This window comes from Pimephales promelas, chromosome 13 (genome assembly GCF_988280905.1).
Source record: "Pimephales promelas chromosome 13, fPimPro1.hap1.1, whole genome shotgun sequence".
Taxonomy (NCBI): Eukaryota; Metazoa; Chordata; class Actinopteri; order Cypriniformes; family Leuciscidae; genus Pimephales; species Pimephales promelas.
In genome coordinates, this window is record NC_142781.1 from 26,765,265 (window position 1) to 26,789,606 (window position 24,342).

Sequence of the window (24,342 nt, forward strand, 5' to 3'; positions counted from 1 at the left end):
TTCTTTAAAAAATTAGAAAATTTTATACATTTATTTTACAATTCATTTTCCCACTGGCTTAAAGCACACCAGAAAATAAAATAAAAACTCTAAAACATACATTTCTGAAGATGGTATCAAGTATGCATTGAAACAAAGAGTTCCCTCCAGGAACTACAGCTCTCAAAAAGTCAGAGGGGAAAAATTACTCACACAAACTAAATACATGCATACATACAATACATGCATACACAGTCATTTTGGGAAGTATATGATTTTTCATCATTTTCATTATGCATCTCTTGCCTTCCTATATTTAATTTGCATGCCCCCTTCCAACACGAATGACAGAATATGGGGATGCCATCGATATTAGACCCTACCCTAAGTACATTAGGTTTCACTAACTAATGTTTATGAAACCTGCTGGGTTTGGAATGTTGCATCTAACACAGTGGCCATCAACTTGTGTCCAATACTGTACCTCTGACATTTAAACAGTCAATGAAAACATAGGATCATTGATGGTGACATTAGTTTCATGGCCTTTTCTAATGCTTCTGTAGCAAACATTTTGGTCCATGTATCTTAACCTCTCAATTAAACTTGAAACCTTCCCCGACGAGAGGCCTTCTGCCTTTGGAATGACTCTACAATGAATCCAGTTGTTTGACTGGATCAGTAAGGCTCTGGCTACCACACACATGTTGCACAGTTTGATAATTATGAAATGTACTATAAACACAGCGGAACTAAAACTAGCTGAATTTTAACATTGTTTTTGGGGGGTTAAATTCCAAATTTATTGGCACTAGGCAGTCTATCTTGAGGCATACATTGCAATGACTGACCTACTGAATCAATTTGAATCTATCTGAACCAATGGAAACATGGCAAGGACGAGAACAGTTTGTTGTAGCATGAGATAAGGGTATAATTACTTTGATTACACCTTTACACTGTTGATTAGGACAATCAGAGTTTGATGAAATATTAATACTCAATATGAGTCTTGCAAAAAGCAAACAGCTGTTAATTTAGTGCCATAAACTTTCAAATTAAAGGGATAGTTCACCCCAAAATGAAAATTCTGTCAGTATTTACTCACCCTCATGTTGTTCCAACCCCGTAAGACCTTCGTTCATCTTCGGAACACGAATTAAGATATTTTTCATTACATCTGAGAGCTGGATCACTCCTGCATACTAGTCCATAGGCTTCTTGAGGAATTGAAACTTGCTGGCCTCGAAAAGTTATTAAAGACATCTTATTTATTTATTTTAAGTTTATTTTGTTTCATGCACCTGTTCTGTATGTATTTGTTTGTGTAATGTAAAGAATTGTTACTATTGCCTTGCTGTTTGTACATGAATAATTGTTCAAATAAAAAAAAGCTTTGAAATTTAAAAAACAAAACAAACAAACAAAAAAACGTGACTATAGCAGTTTATCAAATGACGAGAACACTTTTTGTGCGCAAAAAAACAACAAAAATAACGACTTTATTTCAAGTATTCATTTACTTCTCTCTCTGCTTCGAGTCAAGTTAATAGTTTAATAGAGTATGATCTGCTGTTGTAGGTCTTACAGAGTTGGAACAACATGAGGGTGAATAAATACTGACAGAATTTTCATTTTTTGGTGAACTATTCCTTTAATGATGACGGAATTTTCATTTTTTGGTGAACCGAAATGTATCCTTTTAATTTTCTACATTACCTTTTGTGTTGCTTCATAATGCCATATAAGGTTTGACTGGTGCTTCATGTCCAATAAACATATTTGTGACGTAAAAATTCCCCACAGATCAAAACTAAGACTACTTTGCTAATACGTAACATTGCCTGATGCAAGAGAGCCAATACTTGAAACATTAGAGACATACTATTTTCCACCAGAATGCACCTTGATACCTTTACGTGATTTGTGCAAGATATTTCTTCAACGTGAACACAGTGTATATCATCTGCACTGCTCATCCCTGCAAACACACACAAATACAGACGAAACACATGCTACACTTAACTATACCTACCCTCGTTTTTTTTCCACGTACTGAATCTGGCTAATGTGCAAAATAACGGTATACAGAAAGCAACAGTAAGTAAAATGTTCTAATCTCTTTGTCATTGCGCAGTTTAACTACACAAACCGGTTCATGACCAGATTTGTGGTTAATGTAACGAGCAAACACACAAGCAAGTAATCAAACAGACCATAGCAATGCAGATTTAAGACATGCTACAAGTCTCTTTTCTCATGAATGAGTCGCTTGGGTGTTTAGGAAAATCTTTTTTAAATGGCATATGCAGTTTAATATTATGCAAACATTTTAGTGATTCATACACTCTCTACACCTTCAGACGCCATTTGTTTACTCAGAAGAGTAGAACAAATTACAGTCTGAATATCAGCTAAATGTCAAATTTGACAAATGTACTTTCACTGAACATTTAAAGGAGAAAAACACCTTTTCCAGTCCTCAATAACTCATTCTATTGGCCATTAATGCTTTGCTCGGAGGATATTTTCTAGGAATAAGGTGGGACCTCTCGGGGATCGAGTCTAAGTAACTGCTACCAGAGAAATTGCGAACACACTCTTAGATTTGCTACAGGACATTTGTGATAAATGCATGCCAAGTGTTATTTGTTGGAGAGTGTTGCATAATTTGATGGAAGCTGAAAACCACTACTTCCGTTTGCTACTATTTTTCACATAGTTATTTTTAAACAGAGTTGGTCTAGATGAATTATGTAAGCACAAGGCTGGAGGAATGTGAGATGCATAACAGTTAAAAAAAAAAAGATTCATATTGGTGCTAAATAAGAGCAAATATATCTGGTTGCGATATCTACTCTTACAAAACAAACAAATACCCTTGGGAATACCACTAGAGATCCAACCTGCATATAGATTCATGCTAACATTTTTGGAGTCCTTCAGTTTTGGTTTTCTGAATTTGTTAATGTATACAGACAACCTTTTTGCTCAACTTTCATGTTAGCGTAAGCTAGCAGCTGCAGATGCTATACACTGTTCTGGACGAAGGGTGCACAAGACATGAGTGAGGAGGATTTTTTTTTTACTCTGGACAGCATTGTTGTTGAGTGCTGGGGTCGCAAGGGTCACCCCAGGAGCAAGAGCGCCGGACCCGGCCACCTCTGGACCTGTGACGTGCCGCCTGACGTCGCCCCCTAGTGGACGGGAGCTGATTTCTTATCACTTACGCTCACACACTTCTTTCAATCAAACACTGGTCACATGATCTGGGTTTTCCCTGACTTCAATGCACTCTATTTCCTCTCTCTCCCTCTCCCTCTCTCTTTCCCGCTCTTTCCGTTTGGCCCGTTTCTTTTTCTTGTGCCGCTTCTTCGAGGGTGGAAAGAATGTCAAAAACACCGGTAGGATGACAAAACAGTGCAGCACTGTGCAGCCGGCTGTGAGAAGGGAGCACTTGAACAGTGTATAGGTCAGATTAGAAGGCACAAAGAGAAGAGGCATTATCCCAATAACAAAACAAGAGGCGTTCTGCAAAATGGCGGCCCCATGCTCCTCTAAAGAGATCTTGATGCACTGAGTCCGTGTGTGCTCAGTGGCCAGTACGAACGTGTAGAGGTGGGGGGCACAGTGATCCATGGCAAAGTTGAGAGTATAAATAAGGCACAGGATAGAGATGCTGTCCATGTCTACATTCCAAAGCGTCATGAGACCCAAGACGCCCAGTTCCACTGAGGTGATGGTCAAGATCAACCAGAAGTTCCCCAGTGGGTTAATGACCAGGAAGAAGGTGAGGATGAGAATAGTGAGCACGCTGAAACCCGACGTCAGGATGGGGGAGATGATGGAGGAACTGTAGCGGTCCATGAACACGAACGTTGGGTTGAAAACTATGAACTTGATGCTGTTTATAAGGGAGAGAGGTCGAAGTCTCTCCAGCAGCTCCACGACTTCCTCCCTGGTTTTCTCGGTCGTCCTGGCCACCAAGTACATCTTGGATGCGATGATGTCATACTCGTCTCCGTTTTTAGAGAAAATTATGTCGTCCACAAAGTGTTGATATTCTGGGCTCCTCAGAAAAGAAGTCTTGAGGATGTTGATGAAATCACTTTTGGTTGATGCGCTGACATTCACGACCCTCAGATAGTGAAAGTAATTATCGATCCACGAAATCTTATTAAAGCCCTGGCCCAATGTCTTGAGGTGCTCCTGCACTGTGGAGTTCCAGTACTCAATGGGTTCGTAGATGTAAAACCCAATCACCGGACTGTAGTTGCTGAAGTATTTCTGTTGAGTCAGGGCGAATGACACACTGGGCGAATTACTAGCTAGCAGATTAATTATATTGGAGCCATCGCTGATTTGTAAACACCCCATGAACGAAAAGGAGGCATAAATCAGGTAGAGGATAACCACAAAAGGCTTGACATAGGTGTTGGTAATCCATTCTGTGTAATGCTCCCTCAGGAAGTGCTGAATGAAGTGGTTCTGGTACGGCACACTGTCGTGGTGTGTAGACAGGTCGTGGCCGTCACTCATCATGGTCTTAAACCAGGTGGGCTGGCGCTCCAGATACTCCACAGAGGGGATCTTGCAGCAGAAGACGCTGTGATAGCGGTTTTGCTCCAGCTGTCCGGCAAACACCAGGCAGGAGCCATAGAACGAGAACACGTAGAAGTAGTTCACCAGGATTGCTACACACATGCTCTGACAAAAGACCTTCACAGATTCAATGTTGGTGAAAGGACTGGCACCCATGCCGAAGGTGATAATATAGAGCGAGCTGGTCATAGTGTAGCACACCATCACGTCGGCGAACGCATCTGCCACCCTCTCCTTGAAGGGCAAACTCTCTCTGGTTCTTCTCCAGCCTGCCAGAAGCTCAAACACACCCTTTGTTCCATGTCCTGAAAGAAAAAGAAGCAGCAATTTATAATTTGATGCATGAAAAATTCACAGAGAATATTTGATTACATAGTAATGCCAGCATAAATATAATCTACAAAAATATACAACACGAGTAGTGAAAGACCGATACATCAGCAGGGTGATTAATTGCCCAATTTCGGATTATCGGCGCATTGGTTGAAAACTGCCCACTTGGCTGATTAACAGAAGTGATAGTTGTGTCAGTTCCTAAATCTAATAACAGCATGTGTCAGCAGACAATATACTTTTTTGTTTGTTTACATTTTTTCAGTGAATTTGAATACTTCCAATTACATAATATATAATTTCTTATAATATTTAAATTAATTAAAATAAATGTATCCATTCAAGGTTGGCCCATGATGTTCATTTGGCCAGCCATGTCATGTCACAAGAAGGGAGAAATATAGGAAAAAACACTTTGCATTAAAATGTACAGAATATAAGTGATTTTAATTAACAAAATGTACACTTTGATATAAATATAATATAGTTGGATGTATGCAGCATTTATTTTTGGCCTACATCTATCGAACAGGTTTGATTTTTGGCCTTTCCCATTCAATTGTTTCAGAACTTATGCATACTTGTATATATACTTATATAACTTTATATGTTATATATATATATATATATATATATATATATATATATATATATATATATATATATATATATATAATTTATATACACACACACACACATACATTTTTTCGTACATACATTTGTTAACATTAGTTAATGCTCTGTGAACTAACATGAACAAACAATGAACAGCTGGATTTTTATTAACTAACATTAACAAAGATGAATAAATAGTGTATTGCTTATTGTTAGTTCATGTTAGTTAATACATTAACTAATGGTTACTAATGAAGCTCATTGTAAATTGTTACCGCATTTTATACAGTGAAGGCCAAACTAGTTTTAGATTACTAGTGAAAACACTTATATCTTGTATTTTTCTTTATTAATAAAAATCATTACAAATGACATTACAGTTCGAGTAAAATGTTCACAAGAATCTATCTAGAGTAAACAAACAGAGCAGAATCTTAACATTTTCTTATTAATTTTTAGTTGTTTCATTGTTTAAAAAAATAAAAAAAACATTTAATTTAAAAACTTTAAATTCTATATTAAAATTTGAATCCCAGGTGTTTTACGTGTCCTTAGAATTTTGGACCCCACTGTATCAGTTTTCTTTTCAGCCATTGGCTAGTTATTGGCATGGTCATCGGCCACTGAAAAACCCATAATGGTCAACCACTAAATGTGCATTATGGAAAAATAAATCTTTCATGATAGTTATAAGATGAGCAGTAATTCAATAACTCTTCTACCATCCACCTATGGGATCACTCAAGCTCCATTCATCAGATCTAGTGCGTGTGTGTGCACACTGTTACCTTTGACCCTATTAATACATTTGACTTTCACCCACAAAATAGTTCACTCAACAGCAAGGTCATCACGGCCTATCACAAACACTATCCCTTACCTCTTTCTCCAAAATCATAAATTTTCATTGAGCTGACAGACATGGAGAAAAATCTAATTAACCATAAAGGATTGTGCCAACATAATGAGTCAGATGGACTGTCTTTGCTTGCTTTTAGTTTTATTAAGAGGCAGAAGAAGTCCATTAGTCTGTGAATTCATCTGCAAGATGCGGATGTTACATGGTGGACTGGTGGTAACCTGGTGGCTGCATGTTCAATAACATGTACTCAAAAAATGAGTTCTGACTTCAGGCATCACTTGCTTTTTATCATCAAGTACACTTCAGCAAGACACTTTGCTTTGGGTTGCTCTGAAAGGGCTGTCTCTGCAATAACAGGAAGCTACTCTGAATGTAAAGCAGCTGCTAAATGGCAATTAAAAGCAAAACTACTCAACAAAGTTTGGTATAATGAAACATTCAGACATCTGAGTGTGAACATGGGTCACTACTTGCCAAATTATATAGATCAACAAAACAATTACGGACCCTGCTATCTCATAAAAAAACACCATCACTGCTTGAGCAATTGTTTCGCATTCTCCAATTAAGAAGATTAATTCAATTCATGAAGTGAGTGCCATTTATTATTTTCAAAATCTGCAAAGAATTCTGCAAAGAAGGTTTCACTTAATCTTTGCTAATGGAAATGGAATCTAATTTATCTACTATTTATTCAGTACCAATTAAATGCAGTTACACATGACAGATTATATACTCAAATTGCATCAGAATGCACAGGCAATGTAAACACTGAACTCCACAATGTTTCTGCAACAAAAATAAGCATGAATTTCCACATTATTTTTTAAAATTAATCTTGCATATGAAACAAATATTTTGCCGCTGGACTGTCACAGAAGTCCTTTCTCTTTTTTAAATGAGTTTCACTCATGGAATATTTCATAAATGTTGTTATGAGTTAAAACATCTCTGGTTTGGTGCCAGCAAAGGGGTACTGATGACCTGTAAGCACTTGTCATAATATACTTCATTATTAATAACAACAAAAATACAAAGATGATAGTTTTACTTGGCAGCATTCTACTGTTCTGAGTCTGGAACTCTGGATGTCATCACCTTCCAAATGAGAAGTACTAGAATGGTAATTCTGAATGGAATACAAAATTCCTCCTTATCAGAATGACATGGCGATTTCTTCAGTGTTTGCCGTGCAATGAATCACCACAATATAAATGGAGTGCCATCAGGCTGCTGGTCAAGGGCAGTAAGAAAATGTGCTCGGTTTAAAAGTCTCTTATGAAATAGGACAAAACATGACTAAACAACTGCACATCCGCTAAGATCAGTGTTTTAAAGTCTTTTTTTGCAGTTTTACGCAGTCTAACAACCCCATCAGAGAAGCCTACCTATCTACACCAAACCATGAAAAAAACCTCAATCATTTACCATTAAAGGGATAGTTTACTTTGAAATTAATTTTGTTTTAGCTTACCAAGGGCATCCAAGATGCAGGTGTCTTTGTTTCCACAGTATTTTCAATTTTGATATTTTTAGGTCAAACCGTTCTTGACTGTCAGTCATATAATGGTGGTTTATGGGGTTCACCTCAAAGAGCATGCACAGAGAAGTCCAAATTAAACATGATTTAATGACTCATAAATGGAAGTACACATTGATGGCCTAAGACACGAAACGAGCGGTTAGTGTGAGAAAACGCCACGTCCAAGTGATCTGAGGGCACGGGCGCTATGTGCCTGTGGTTACAAGAGGTAAAAGCAATGTAAATACTGTTACTTTTCTCACACAAACCGCTCGTTTCGTGTCTTAGGCCATCAACTTTTACATTTACGAGTCATTAAATCATGTTTAATTTGGACTTCACTGTGCATGCTTTTTGAAGTGGACCCCCATACCTCCATTATATGACTGACAGACAAGAACGGTTTGACCTAAATATCAAAATTGAAAATACTGTGGAAACAAAGACACCTACATCTTGGATTCCCTTGAGGTAAGCGAAAACATATCAAAAATGAATTTCAAAGTGAACTATCCCTTTAACATTTCTATTATTTAAATAGCCTGATCCACTTCTTAAAGTAAAAGCAAAGAGTTAAGCTGTCAATTACAAAGACTGGTGTAATGCATTAAAAATGCAAACTTTTGAAAACTGATACAGTTATTGTCTCCATGTAAACTACAAAAACACGAATTTGTGAAAACACAGTGACGTCATGAGCATGCGTATTAGTTTTTCTTTACTAAGTGACATCACCAACTACTGGCATGGGATGCATAATACAGTGTTTTGTATTGTTTTCAAAGATCCTTGTGAACTGGGAACGCTGAAGTCTGTACACGAAAAATGCAAAGGAAAAACACTTCCGTTTTGTACATCATTGTCATGTAAAAGTACCCTTAATCTTGCCAAGATCCCCCTGCGTAGGCTCAGAATCACTGAGCTATAGGGATTTGCTTTAACAAATATGAGAAAAATGTTCACCATTATAAAATGTATTCTGTTGCTTTATTTTTTCACCTTTGAAGAAGGAATTCATTCTTTCTTCATCTTTGTGATGGTATGCAAAAGCTTACTCCTAAAATAGCATTGGGGGTATGTCAGTAATTCAAACAAGCTCTGTCAAAAGGGGTCCATCCATTCAAGGGTGTAGATTAAATCGGGGCCACTAGAGGAGCGCGTACCAAATCAACATCTTGAAACAAGATTGACACGTTTTGCTGCAGCAGTGGCGGCAAACGTTAAGGAGTGCAGCAACAAATAGAGTGCATTCAAAACAGAAACCACAAAGCCGTGAGATGACACGAGGGAGGCCTACTCCTGTCGGTTATAAATCACATGCACAGTCAGACAAGACAATATTGAGGTATTTCAAATAAAACCATTTCCACAACGTCTGATGATTTTAGTTGTCCAGCACTTATGCCTAATCGGACAACGGGGACCATGAATGCTCCTGAACATTGAGGGGGGAGTGACCCATTGCTGTCCCTGACATACAAACATTTACTTCACCCTCATACTGGACGATATGATGAATCATGATATATAGGCTATATATAACACTGATATAAGTGATCACCCGGATTTAGACCTACCTATATTGTATTTATATGAAGCGTTCACAGGCAAATTTGCTTTATGTTTAGGTCTATATTGCTTTTATTTCCCCAGTGTCAAAAATCAGGCAAACATAAATGTCAGGCAACATGATTCCTGGCTGCATATCAATATCCATGGATCACTGGATCTTTAGTAAGTTGTAAGGAACACTATATTGAGTTCAGCATTTAGCTTAAATTGATAAAATTGTTCATTTTAGTCGCATTTTCGCAGTTTCCCCTATTAAATCCAGTCACGCAGCAGATCTTTTGCCACTCAGTCAGGCTAAGGGGGGTTGTTCCGGCGGGAAAGTGACGTCAATGCATTCCCTCTATACTGCATATTATTCACATACAACAGTGAGGACATCTAGGAGTGAACTTACTATAATATTTTTTTACACAGTATAAGCGCAAATACTTTTTCACTCCATCTGCAATTCATCTTCACTAGAGGGAAAATGCTAAAGTAACTGTTTTTATTTTTCTTCAGCGCAGTACAAAAGCTGATCGCAACGTTGTAAACGGGATTGTGGAAAAAGCATCCTTAAAACCTAAAACTGGCCTAAAAGGAGGAATTGCACTGCGGAAAAATTGCGTTGGGTTTATGTGTTACAGGATTTGCATAATTCCTTTAGTGAATCAGGCACTGAAACAATACAGACAGCGTGCTCAAATCAACAGTGGGTGCAATTAATTCGTAGCGAATCCCTTTCCTTCAGCGTTTTTCTCATGCTACTTTGAGAGAACAGAACCGAAATTTTCTCTGCACGTCTCACAAGGGGTACGGTAGGAAATAAAGGGCTGTTCCTCATGTCTCTGGGTGCTGGTGGACAGGTACAACATTCCCTATAGCTAAAGAGGGCAGTTTGTCACAGGCCTCCTGTGGACAGTTCTAGCCGGCACCGGCTGGAGGAAAGCTACTCTGAAGCCGTGGCTTCAATATAAAGAGCTGCATCACCTCTCTCGCTGCAATGCAGTGAGTCATTAAACAAAATTACTGCTTTAAAACTTCAGCACAAGAGCAGCTGCAAACACATCCATCACTTGCAGGAAAACACCCTACGGATGGAACCTTCGCACACCTCCAATAAAGCATGTCCAGTTGTGACAGAAGATGGGAAAAAATATTACACACATTTCCATACTGTGTCAGTATTTCTGTGCTGCAGTGACAAGACACATACAATAGACTATATATCCTCTGAACAGCTATTCTGGAAGTAGTGCAGTATTTTTTTTTTTCATTTATTTATTTTCCAAATGGTGTCAAAAAGTATATTGTAGAACCAAATATCATGTTACAGTAATTTGGAAGTCATTTAGTACCGTACCATAATATCTTTTTATAAATGTGTCATTAAAGAAGCATGCTTGCTGGTATTACATCTTATTCCTTCTTTGCAGCAAATGTCTCAACAAAAATAACTCGATTTATTGTGCTTTTTTATATATCATATCACAAAGTCTTATTATTATTATATCTTATTATTATCTGACACAATTTTATTTCTCAAAAATTTAAAGGAGAAGCTTCTCAATTGCTTTGAGGTAAGTTTTGTTCTGAAAAACAAAACGAAATTTGTTATTTTACAGCTCAAACGGCTTCATTTTGTCTCATGACATTATCAGTATGATGGCAGTGCTCATTCAAAAAATCAAAATAAAACATGCTGAGAACGCAGGATTACAAAAGTGCCCAAAATTAGCATCTCGTTTGACAGTGAACTTATCTTAACACAGCACACATCACAGCACACAGTTAATCCCGCTGCTAAGGATTAGGTGTGCAATTTGCACCAAACTCAACAGTGCCAGAGTAGAGAGCTGGGCGCTTTGCAGAGCCAGTCAAACGATTGCAGTCAGAAGATGGAGAGAATGGTGTGACACTTCTGTCGTTGTATTGAATGGCTGCTGCTTTTTGTGGCACGTACCCCACACATCTGCTGCATTTGCAGCTGCTAATGAAAAGGCTTGTGCAAATGGACTGCCTGTAAATCAGCAGATGGCTTGAGTTACTCACACGTAATTTCATTGGAGTGGACCTCATCAGTCTTGCTGTTGACTTTGCGAACCATCATTTAGCTGTGTTTGGCGATGGATAAGTTTCAATGTATAACCTATAGATTTTCAAGATTGAAATTTAACAGGATTATGGTAAAATATTCTACAATTCAAAAGTCTGGGGTCGTTATACTCACCAATGCTGCATCTATTTGATTAAACATATACAGTAATACTATGAGATATTGTTACTATTTAAAATAATATTTTCTGTTGTTAATATATATTTTAAAGTTTTGATCGTTCTTTGATGAATAGAAAGTTCAAAAGATCAGCATATTTTACTGTCGCTTATGAAAACAACATTTAAACAGTACTGTAAATGCAATTCTGTTAGGCGACAGTGAGTTATTTTTAATCTTTTTATCAAATATTACATTTATACATGATCAATAGACCTATAAATAAGACCGAAGAAACTGCCCTAAGGTCTCTAAGCTGAACATAAAGAACAAATCTAAAAATATCCAAGAGAAAGCACAAAGGATTCACATATGAAAAAGGATGTCCAATAAAAGTAGACCAATAAAAAGTTTGGGCTTTATATCCATTGTGAATGATTAGTTAAAACTTTCAGATCTTTCTTTTGGCCTACTTTTCTGCTGAATTGCCAAATGAACTGAACAAAATGCCCTGGATTTATTGTGGTATGTGGGCCACACACTATTTCAAAATTTACAGAAATATTATCAGTTCTGCACAAAATAATGAGGCTACATTGTAAAAAAGACCGCAAACTACAGCAGAAACAATATAGTGCAATTTTAAACAATATATCAGCAATCATGGAAATGGTTGAATAGCTCATGTTCTCCCTTCAACGCCACTCAGTTTCTATATGCCGTGGCTTCAGTTACAAAAACTCGTGGAAGTATACCTTACAATCTGACAGTATTTCATGTCATTGTAAAACATGCCACTGTCAGCATACGTCAGTGTGTTCAAGGCCTCCAACAAAAGATCAATTTCAACTGCACTGTATAGAAGCATAAAATTGACAGTACAAATATTATCAAGTTCAAACAGCTTTAATCCAAAGCACTCTTGCATTTTTAATGCAAATTATTTCACTTGAAGCAAGCCACTAAATGAAAAAAATCCATTCCTGTAATTTCCAATCAGAAAAAAAACCTGTGAAACATTAATCATACAACTGAAATATAAAAGGACCGGAATATTAATGACAAACAGAGGGAGGCAGAAGAATTACGTCTGTTACTATTACTATTTCACGCACTGATTCAGTAGTGGCACATCATGCCTGAACAAACTATGCAAATGAAAGTTTTCTCTTGATGTCCAACAAACCTTTCTCACCCTGATTCTTCCACCAGACAATGGTAAATTATCCAGCCACAGGCTTAATGGCATGTAATATGTGATGCTTGAAGACATTTGTGATAAGTAGTTCATTGGTAAGAGCCCTAATCTCTTCCCCATGACTTGCTCTTGCCTTCTAGCACTAAGTAAAATCAATGACATTCAACATGGTCAGTTTTCAATCTACTAACACCCCATCATCTACATTTTCCAGAGGGAGACTGCAAAGGTCTGCTGTAAATGTTGGTGGTTGCGCATGTTTGTTTCTGGAATGGTAACTGAGACAGGATTGGGCTTCCCAGGCACAGTGAATGTGCATTAGCCATGACCAGGCACAATCATGCTTGTGTGGAGAGAATTGCAAGAAGATGGTCCAGATCCCAGGGCACATGCTGTTCCACAGTCTGTGGCCCTAAATGAGCTCGATCAATAGAACTGACATGCTGGGGAGTGACTACGCCACTGCGCGAACATACAGGCACACACAAACACACACATTTACAATATGGCTCATGATATATGCACCTTTAAACCACATTTAACTTCATTATATACTTATATGCTACTAGTAGTATACTCCGATTTTTTTCCACAAAAAACAGCTTTGCTCCACAAACAAGTAGCGTGCATATGGCAAAATGTCAGAGTTCCCTATTGAGAACGTCCACTTCATTTTGCGTAGCTATACACAGTGGGAAAACTCCTTTTCTCGAGAATACTGAAGCCATTATTTTAAAAAGCAGTTCAGCTGCACAGCGAGGACAGAGCAGAGCGTCTAGCTAGCTCATTGGCTGTCCTGCGCCAACTACATGAACCTATGGCGAGGCGAATGAGACGTGCAAACCAACCCAGGGTGCATCAGAACCCGCCAGAATGGGCGTGGCTTATGTCTATATAAGCAGACCATTTCGCCATATAATCAGATTTAATCTCCTTCAGCGTAGAACACCCTTCTTTGATGACCTTTGACCCTTCACCGTCGACTAGCCTTTGTAGTGGAACGAGCGACCTCATCAGCGGACATGGCACCTTCAATTTGGCGCTGCCTTCCCTTGAAACGCTGTTAACCTGCAGAAGAAGCCTTATATCCTTTCACTTTGTGTGTTCGCTGTCGCAACACTTTAGAAGCTTAAAAAGAAAGAGAACACAAACGGCGTTGTTGCAAATGCCGTGTTCTGGATGTTCCGGATGTAAGCTGACAGACAAAGCGAGTGTGCCCCATGTCTGGGACTCGCCTACGGAGAGACTCCAATCAACAAGGGCGCCTGCCCGCCCCGCCAGAGCCTGCCCATCTCCATCCTCTGCTCGCAGCCAGCTCTCCTCTTGGACAGCGACCCGCCCCTCGAGCCATGATGGACGAAGCGATGGGGCCAAAGGATGCCTGAACCAAGTGAGCCCACGCCAGCCCAGTTCCCGAGTGCCTCACTCTCTCCTTGCGAGACCCCCTTAGTGTGCTCTTCTCACCCATCCAAGCAGGTGTAAACACGTGACTGGTCTCAAGGAGGAAAGCAGTTTCAACAGATGCCCCCAACTTGGGTTGGGGGGCACTGTGCGAGGGCATATCAACTGCCTCGAAATGAGAGCAGTTCATTTAGCTCTGAACACCTTTTACCCAGATCTAGCGGGAAACCATGTCCTGGTCTGTACGGACTACATGTCATGATTAGCCAGCCTGGATGCTATGGCGGGACTCCTCCTTCTTTGGGCATATACCAACTTGCGCTCAACTGGCCCAGCCACCCCCTTTATGTGTTCCTTCCAGTCTCCGAACTGGCGAAGCTGCTGGGCGCAGATCCCTCGCTTATACCGCTAAGGAAGGACCTCCTCATGCAGGCGAACGGGACAATCAGGCACCGCAGCCTAGATCTGTGGGCCCTACATGTATGACCCCTCAATGGGTACCCAGGTGCAGCAATGTTTTGTTTTTTGTTTTTTTGACATATTTAGCATGTTGTATTTTACTCAATAGGTTAAACATTTGTAAATAAGTTGCTAAAATTGCAACTAAGGACAGAATAGCAACTATAAACCGGTCAATGGTCTGTTGGGAAGAAAAAGTCAATGGGGTCCATGAACTGTTTGGTCACTAACATTCTTTAAAACACTGTTACTTCTTTTCTGTTTAATAGAAGAAAGAAATTAATACAGGTTTGGAACGACTTGATGGTGAGTAAATGATGACAGAATTTTCATTTTTGAGTAATCTATCCCTGTTTCAGGCTACATCTTTATTTTTCTTTTCTGAATTTTCATTTCTTTGCAGTCAACATGACTCGCTCACCACATAAACTTCTCGCATCTGTTCAGTTTCAGAACGTTCAACAGAGCAGAAGATCAGACTATTTTTAGAGAGGGTGAAGAGAGGACCACAGATTGAAATATTAAAACTACTTCCACGATTGGAAGATTTTCTTTCTGATATAAAACGCTTTAATGATTATAGTAAATTACACTATAATATACTAATTATACTATAATAATTATATAACCCTTTTTTTTGGCTGCCTGAAGATTTTTTTAAAAATGATCCTTTGGTGGCATATGGAAAGACAACAGTGTGAGTAAATAATCCAGTAGCACCTCATTGTAGGACATAAGATCCAGGGGGCGGAGTTGGATCCAGATCTAAGGGGTGGAGATGGGTAGGATTAGGGGTGGGGTTTGGGATTAGGGGGCGGAGATGGATTCAACTCTTCCCCCTGGATTTCGTGTTCTGCAGTGAGGACCATTCAAAAAAAATGACAGATATTTTCATTTTTTGAGTGTGAAAAATCCGATCCCTTTCCTTTACATATATTTAATTGTATTTTGAAATATCTAAAATAACTGTGCTAGTATAAGAACTAGCCTTATAATTTCTGATTTTAATGATCAAGGCTCATCATGCATTACGTAAACAGCAAGCCGCTTTACTGTACGTACACTGAGATCAGGAGGTGTGTGAGTACTTTGACATTGATTTCCTATCCTGTCATTTGTCCCAGCAGAACAAAGCATCCGCCGTTAAGATGTGTGGCAGGAAGCAAGTCTATAAATAGGCCCTTGCTGTATTCGTCTGAATAAAAATAACCTCTAAACTTAAAGTGAAGGTATAGCGCACTCCATTGATTGTCTCAGACAACAGTATCACACATTGTTTTCTGCAGAGCATCCATCTTCTGCCAAGTCCTTTAAAAGGCACAGTTCACTCTAAAATGAAGATTCTGTCATATTTTTTTACTCACCCTTATGTGGTTAACCTTTTTGTCCCATCAAACACTTTAATTATATATAATACAATATAAAAGTATTTTTAATGCATTAATTGTGCCTTGTAATGCACCTAATAATGCGTTGTATGGTCTCAAGATTGTTATTATTTAATACATTAAAATAATTAATTATCAATTGATTGTTACGCCTTTTGAAAGTATAATGTGTTAAAACACATAACAAACTGCCAATTTAGGGAATCTGTCAAAAAAATATAATGCATTATAGCTTTGGTTCCAATTATTTATGACAATATATAATGGATGTACATTATGAATACCTTTATAATGCAGTTTACATAAAGTAAAGTGTTACCAGGATTTTTTTATTTAGCTCATAGTGACCATGTCTGTCTAAAAAGTACCAAAGGACACCATAAAACTAGTCCAAACGACTCAAGAACTATATTCCAAGACTTCTGAAGCCATACTTTATATTTGTATGAGGAACAGGCCACAGTTACATTTGAGTATCATCCACAAACTTCAAATCCAAATCCATTGTCACTTCGCCAACCAAACAGAGCCACCCCGGGGACCCCGCAGCACATTGTGATGTACCGTGTAGAGTGTCAACATTCATCTTTACCGGCGGGACAAAATCTATTTCTCCAGATTGTCCTTCCTGTGAAGCTCAAATGCAAAGCATAGTAAATCACAGGTCCTCTGGCACTCTGCAAAAAGCTCAAAATCCAGTGGTCAGGGAGCAATTAATCTTCCACGCTGGGCTAGTTTTACAATAAGACTGAACATCTGAGGGGCCCAGATCATTAGGGACACTGTAAATGGCTGGCTGAAGCTTAAGAGGTCAGTATACAACAGCACCGAGCATTATTACCTTTGATTCACAAGGACATTCATGATCATAAAAATTCAGTACAGTCAGTCTCTCTCTCTACTGACAATATTATCGTCTTCTTCAATTGGGAAGCCACATGTAATTGTTGGTTGATTATTATATTGCGCTGATACAATAACCATCATAAGAAGAGAATAAGAAGAAGCTGTAAGCGGATATTCTCCGCAGGTTGTAATTGTGCTTTTGTACCCTGTATATCCTTGTTTTGAGAGAATCATTATTCTACCTCCATGGGAGAAAACAAATTGACGTACTTTAAATCCGAAGCTAATTAGTTCCACTCAGTTGCGGGTTGTGACAGTCGTCACCTAAGGGCATCTATGCAACCTAGACAGGTGTAAAATCTAAGGGTGTTTTTAACACCTGTGAGATGTGTTGAGTTTGGAGTTCGTTAAATTTCCAAGTTTGTTTTAGCTTGCTAGATTGTGTTCCCATGGGGTCCATAAAAATAACACCGCAGAAAGAACATAGCACTGTTGGAAATTAATGACTGTTCCTTATTCTCCCCGATGCATGAACAACAGAAAGAAAATTATCTAATTCTGCTGTTGTTCCTTTAGATTCACATTGCAATAATTGGTGCAATGACAGATGTTCGCTATCTGATCACGTTTTGGATTGACATTATTAACACTGGAATAAGTTTTAGTCAAGAATGTGTATTAAAGACACCAGATTTTACATTGGTCAAGTCACCAAGAAAATTATACATTAAAATAAATATCATAACACTCAAATATTGAAATCAACGTATTTTTTCTATATTATTCTTCATCTCTCTTCTTATCCTTATTTTCCTTTGACTCTCGGCAGGTTACAGAGTTACCTGACTTTATGTGAGTCAGCGAATCATTCACTGAGCCGATTCAGGTTTTCATTCGAAACACTGGTTTGATCAAGAAACCTGAAAGACCACTGAATGATTCAATGATTCACCTAATAAAGAGATAAGTTGAAAAAAAATCCATTTTAGGGACGAAAGAGTCATTGAATCATTCGCTCATCATTTAAAACATGGATTCATTTAGGAACTAAACATCACTACTGTGTGTTCTTCAGAGATGTTTGATTTCGTTGGAACAATTTCCATTGGCAAAGCAAAAATACGAGCAATACTTTTTTTTAAATGCAAGTTATTCAAAAATAAAAATATTAACATTTTTTTAGAATCACACATTAGAAAACTGGTGCAAGTCATCCACACACAGACCTACGTATATTGCAGTATATGCTGGTTTTACCTTGCAATGCTTTTTTCATGGTTTCGCGAATGAGGGTTTTTGTCATCAGCCTGATTTGGCTAGGTGGCTTTACCCAGTTACATTAATATGTAAACCCCACATAATTTGATTAGATGCACGATATGTGACATCAACAACAAACGATATGTGGAAAGTGTTCTCTCGGTTTCATTTTGCTATCCTAACCAAACGCAATTACATATAGTTGCAAATTATTACTTATGCTTTTTTATTGTTCTGTTGATGAACCACTAGGTGAGAAATTATAGCTTTAAGTTCTACCTGGAAGACTCTAATGCTATGTCATTCGTTCATAAATATTAGATATAGCCAAATTATCACTGCTTGACATATGGAGTATATAAGTACGTAACTCTCTGTTTTACATTTGCAGTTGATGACGCTCATGTTCCCTACCACCACCAGGTTGGTCCCTGTCCATCCCCTGCCCTTGTCTTCAGGTAGGATCAGCCAAATCTGCATCCCCAGGACTTGGACCGAGGACGGGGCCTACGCCAAAGAACTTTTCTATACAACTAGACATGAATCATTGTAGCTCACTAACACTTGTCAATACTTTATATATACCATGGTATAAATACCACATGTAAACGTTCACCTGCTGTAAGTCTTTCTGTTAGAAGAACCAATGCTCTACATCAATGTGTTCCACCACACCATGATGTAAAAGTGCCAACAATTTACTCAGACAGTCTATCATAAATGGTACATTAACTATACCATCAATCAGATTTGCAGATCACGTTAAGGCTACATCTATTTTCATTCATTTAGACTTGACATTCTTTACCATCGGTTTGAATTTTCAGGCAAACATTGACAGATTTTCCATTGTATCACAAAAATGTTGGTCTCTAATTATCTTCCATTTCTATTCCTTATATCACAAATTCTCCTTCTGTAAGCCCATTGTTGCAAAAGCACTGACCCTGATGACTGCTGTGGAAAACGATTACACCCCCCCCCCTCCCCACACACAGCCACACACCACCACCTCCTGAGTAATCACACAGCAATTATAATAATCCTACATGCAATCACCACTGTATCTGTAAACAAAGCTGCCCACTTACCCATGGCAAAAAAGGGGATCCCAAGCAGTGTAGAGTTAAATTTCCCATCAGAGATGAAAAAAATCCCAGCTGACGTCACGTTGGCGATGCATATGGTGAGGACACCCAACAGGCCCAGGAAGGGTTTCCCGCGCAAGCAGTCCCGCATTGAGCTGGAGATGGTGGCTGCCAGGAGCACCAGGACCAAGCTGACCAGTACCTCACTCTTGGCCAGTACTCCTGTCTTGTGGAAGTCCCGCCATAAGCTGAAGGACGTAAGCGACTGAATTTGCAGCTCCTCGCTGTCTGTGGCCAGCTGGTGCACCAGCTTACAGAATTCACTTTCCCACTTTTCAGAAATGATGTCCTGCACCACTGGGCCAAGGTTACGGAGGTAGTAGGTGATTTGGATGGCGCGAACAAATTTGACCTGTTGGTCCCGGCTATTTGCGGACACTGCCACGCCGCCCAGCTGATGGCCAATAAAGGACACCCGACCATCCTAGGGCCAAAACAAAGCGGTTAATTTATTTAATTCAATTAAGGAAACTGTTATGAGAGTGAAATCCCATTTTAATACAATCTATCAAGTGTACTTTGCAATCAGTGTAAATCAACTGCCTTCCAAAAATGTTGAATAATTGGTACGCTTGGAACATCTGAGGATTGAGATCTGTAGTACAGGCTGCTGGAAGAAATAGCAATAGCAGCCATGTACCGATTATAAAACAGTTTAAAATTGCAACTTTAATCCATATACCTTAAATATAATGTATAATAAAAATGAAATGCATCCTATAAATTCATACATCTCTGGTTAATAAACCAATATACATTTTTACACTGAAAAAAACTGCAGTTTACAAATTTATTTAGTTTTCTGACTTCAACTCCTGGCTGCATATTAATATTAATTCCACATTAATATAATCATGTTTGACTTGCAGAATCAACAAACCAGTTAATAAGCAGCTTTTTTGGTGTGGATTTGTTCTGGTATTTGAATGGATTTTACACACTTAGTGTGAACAGTAAGCGTCTTTTAGCTAAATGTCAGACAAGCAAAACAGGCCAGAAGAAAACACAAACTGATTTCAAACCACAGCATGAAGATGGATTAGGGTGTTAAGACCATCTCCACCTTTGAACGGCATCAGTTTTGCACGAAAAGAATGCAGAATGAATAAAATCCAGAGAAGATCGAAAGTCATTGTATTTTGCACAGTAGTCCCAATGCTTCAGCATCCAATAACAGTGCATCACCCTATGCTGAGTGAGTGATGCAGCCTCGGATGCAGAAATACAGCCTCAAGATGTTCTGAAAAAGACTGGCACAATATGAATGAGCTCTTAGAGGCCACAGTGAGCACCTCATTCACACGGATCGTGCTCCCTCTCCTACTCCTATGATGTAAGCTTGGGAAAACAATGGCTTGCTGCACTGTAGTGTTTTATTTAGTCTTACGTCTGTGGGTAGTGCAGTTGATGAAGACTGTTTTATAGGTCTCAAATATTCAGTCTCAGTTAAGGTTATTTGAAATTTAATAATGTGCAATACACTTCAAGAAATGATTCTGTGCTACTGTTGATCATGAAAATTGGACAGAATTATGTTCATGTTTTTATGATCAAAATTAGGCATACAAAAATACTACAACATACTAATGTTTATTCTGTTTAAAAATAATCCCAAATTTGATTTTTGATGAATATAAGCAATTTACAAGCATTTCTCATCATGAAACACACCTTATGCTCACATTTCTAACACTGGTCTTCCCAGCATGCACTGGGGCCTGAAATAATTTTCAGTTTCCCCCAAAAAAACTGTTGTTGGTTTATTGTCATATTCAGAAACTTGTTGTCTTTTGGTAGCATGTGTTTGTTCCTCTAAAATGATCATTTAGTTGATTGATATGAGTGTGGTGTAATTTAAGGCATTTTTGTTCCATTATTTAAACACGCAACCCATACAAATAAAGAGGAAATTTGCTTTTAAAAACTTTGTTTGAGTGATTAAAACTTAAGAAACCTACTTAGGTGAACTTAACAGTAATTTAAATAAATTAGTAGCTCTTATGAACTCAATATTTTAATGACCTGTTTTAAGTTGAATCATTTGTTTTAATGCAGCTCATCTGATTGATAGCCTGTCGATTCTAAGCATTGTTTAATAACTGCTTATCTGTTACCATGTATTTATTAGATATAGTGCTCAAGGAAGGTACGTCCTCTAACATATCTGCTGTGAGAAAAATGAAGATAAAAATCTAGATTCTGCAAGTGTTTTTTAGTGTATATTGCATCACCAGCCTCAGAGTGCAGTGCTGGAGAACTATGCAGCTGATTCAGATGTTGCACATACTAGAACACATCAGCACCGAGTCTATTCATAATTCTGAGCGTTTCGTAATATTTTATGAGGCACAGTCGCAATATGCCGAGCTCCCTTTTTGCAGTTTCATTGTTGCAATGTCGATCGCACACAAAGGCTGCGTCTCAAAGCCCTCGAAAAAAAAAAAACCCACCGCTGTCTCGTTAGGCGGCTCGCGAGGTTTTGAAGCTCACAGCCGTTGTACTCCAGACAATATGTCTCTTACCTTTAACGTTGTATTCGGATAGCTCACGGGGACCTTGGAAAAAGTGCTGTTAGACAGAACAGCTAAGCGAATGTCTTCAAATATGGTGATGATATCATCCAGGAGGCATCTCTTGTCCCGGTGACTCAAGACACAGAGATGCGCGAAAGTGTAATTGAAGCCTTTATAATTGACACGCATATCCAGGACCTTCTTGTGCACCTGGAGCACCTGCTCGGCCAGTTCCAGGATATTTCCCCCGGATTTGGCCAGTAGAATGAGTCTGCCATATCTGCCGGGGGTGTGCAGGTCCGAGTACAGCTTGTGCTTGGACTGGTCGACGGGGAAGAGGCTGTTGGCGAGACTCCTCTCGATCTTCGCGAGGCTGTGCGTCGGGGCGACCAGGATCTCCAGGTCCGTTTCGGGCTTAAACCGGCTGAGCACCGTGGATCCGAAAATAATGGTCAGGACTGCGGGGACGGTGAGAAAGAAGACCGGATGCCTACTCACGAACAAACCCAGCCAGTAGAAAGAAGCTTTCAGCCCTCTGTGTATCACTTGCCGCAGCATCCTCCTCCAGATCCAGCTTGCAGCAGATGATGCCCCGGTTCTTCCTATGAAGCACATGTGACATGTGGCTCCAGTTCAGTCAATCCGTATGAGAATACTCACTACACCTGTGAAGCACTGCAGCGATTTGCAATAAGACAGTCAGATATTGATCACTATAGAGGCTTTTTGGTTCCATCCCTCCCCCTGATGAGTGACTGTTTCCCTCGCTGCTGCTTCTTCTGCTGCAACAGCAGCCAGCAGCCCCTGTCTGATGTGCATGTGTGCTTAATTCGGACTATTCGATCGGAGCTGGCGCCTGATTTATGGGCTTGATTGTAACCATGTGCTGCTGTGTGCACGGAAGGAGGCACGACGGGGAAAGACTGACTGGGTGGGTGGGTGCTAATTTTTTGAACACGCGCGATTCAAAGCCCTTGCTGATCGTGGACTCACCTCTTGAAATAGCCACTCGATTACTAATGAATAAGGCATTCCTATATCTTAAAGACAGGGCGGCAGTCCACACAATGCCAAATACAGTTTCGGTGCAGAGACGATAAAAAAATAATGTTGACCTAAATATACGTGGCTATACTCATTTAAAGTGCGGAGTTTGCTGATGTGACAGGCTATTTATCACGAACGAAACCATCACCATGAATCAAAAGTGGCCGTTTTTACAATATGGAATATTGCAGTAGCCTATTTATTGTAAATTGTTATTATTATTATTACTTATGTTCCCTGTAATATTAAAATAACTTCCCATCCCTCTGCAACAACAACTCTTCTCTGATGACGTGTTTACTGACGCAAGGGCGGGACAACCCGTCACTAAAACGCAAAGATCCAAATCTAATCAATTTCTGATGGACAAACTCAAGTCCCACCCAACAAATTTCCTTGTTCAAGAAACCACTCGGACATACAACAGGAAAGAAACAACTATAGCAACTTCTGTTTCAATGATAATGGATACGTTAAAGTTAGCCAAAATTGTATTATTTGTAACATAAGCATAGGTACACATTTAAACAGCGCTTTCACATGTTTCACTACAAAAGATGTGCAATGCAATAAATAGACTCTTCCAACAGATGTTGTGTCGGTAACCATAGCAACAGTATTTTTGCTTCCATTATTCAGAAGTACTTTGACAAATCCTGATATTATTCATAATTTTATTATGGCTTACACCTCATAATATTTTCTGCTATCCTTTATTCACTAATGATTCAAAGACAAAGACAGGCCTTACTCTGCTAAAGCTCTCTATAATATAATGGCATATCAGGCAGCTATTTTTCCATTTTTTCCCCATGATTGTATGCATATACTGTAGCACAGCCTTCATCTCAGAGCTTCAGTGCTCTGCAAAAAAATGTAATGAAATTACATTTTTACTCTTCAGTATGAATACTTCTTGAAGTATTGAGAACCTTTCTTCTATGTTAAAAGCTTTATGTTTTTTTTTTTATTTCTTTGTGGAGCTGAAGTATTAAAGCCTCTGAGCGCAGCAGAACACGGGTATAACCAAAAATAGATCAAATAGAGCAAAAATAGATAGCTACTGTCCATTTACTGGGAAAAAAAAATCCTTATATATTACCTCACTATTCTTATATATACACTGAACAAAATTATAAATTTTGTTTGAGCTGTCTTTTTCTATGTACACAAAAGGCCTATTTCTCTCAAATATTGTTCACAAATATTTCTAAATCTGTGTTAGTGAGCACGTCTCCTTTGCAGAGATTAATCATCAAGTATTAATATCAAGATGCTGATTAGACTGCATGTTGATGGTCCATTCCTCTTCAATGCCTTGCATTTTGATTCATGATTAAAGAAATGTTTTTTTCTTCTTCTTTTTTTAAGAAACAGTGGCTCTGGGAACTTACTTGAGGCAC

General features: G+C 38.7%; 1 protein-coding gene across 1 annotated transcript; it reads right to left on the reverse strand.

The window, feature by feature from the left end:
- Window positions 1-990: 990 nt before the first annotated feature.
- On the reverse strand, window positions 991-22,779 carry ptchd4 (patched domain containing 4). Its single transcript, XM_039691956.2, has 3 exons — window positions 21,902-22,779; window positions 19,323-19,803; window positions 991-4,886 (listed from the first exon to the last, which is right to left on the reverse strand). The coding sequence occupies exons 1-3, from the start codon at window positions 22,505-22,507 to the stop codon at window positions 3,229-3,231; spliced, it is 2,745 nt and encodes a 914-aa protein (XP_039547890.2). The 5' UTR covers window positions 22,508-22,779; the 3' UTR covers window positions 991-3,228.
- Between the last annotated feature and the right edge of the window lie 1,563 nt (window positions 22,780-24,342).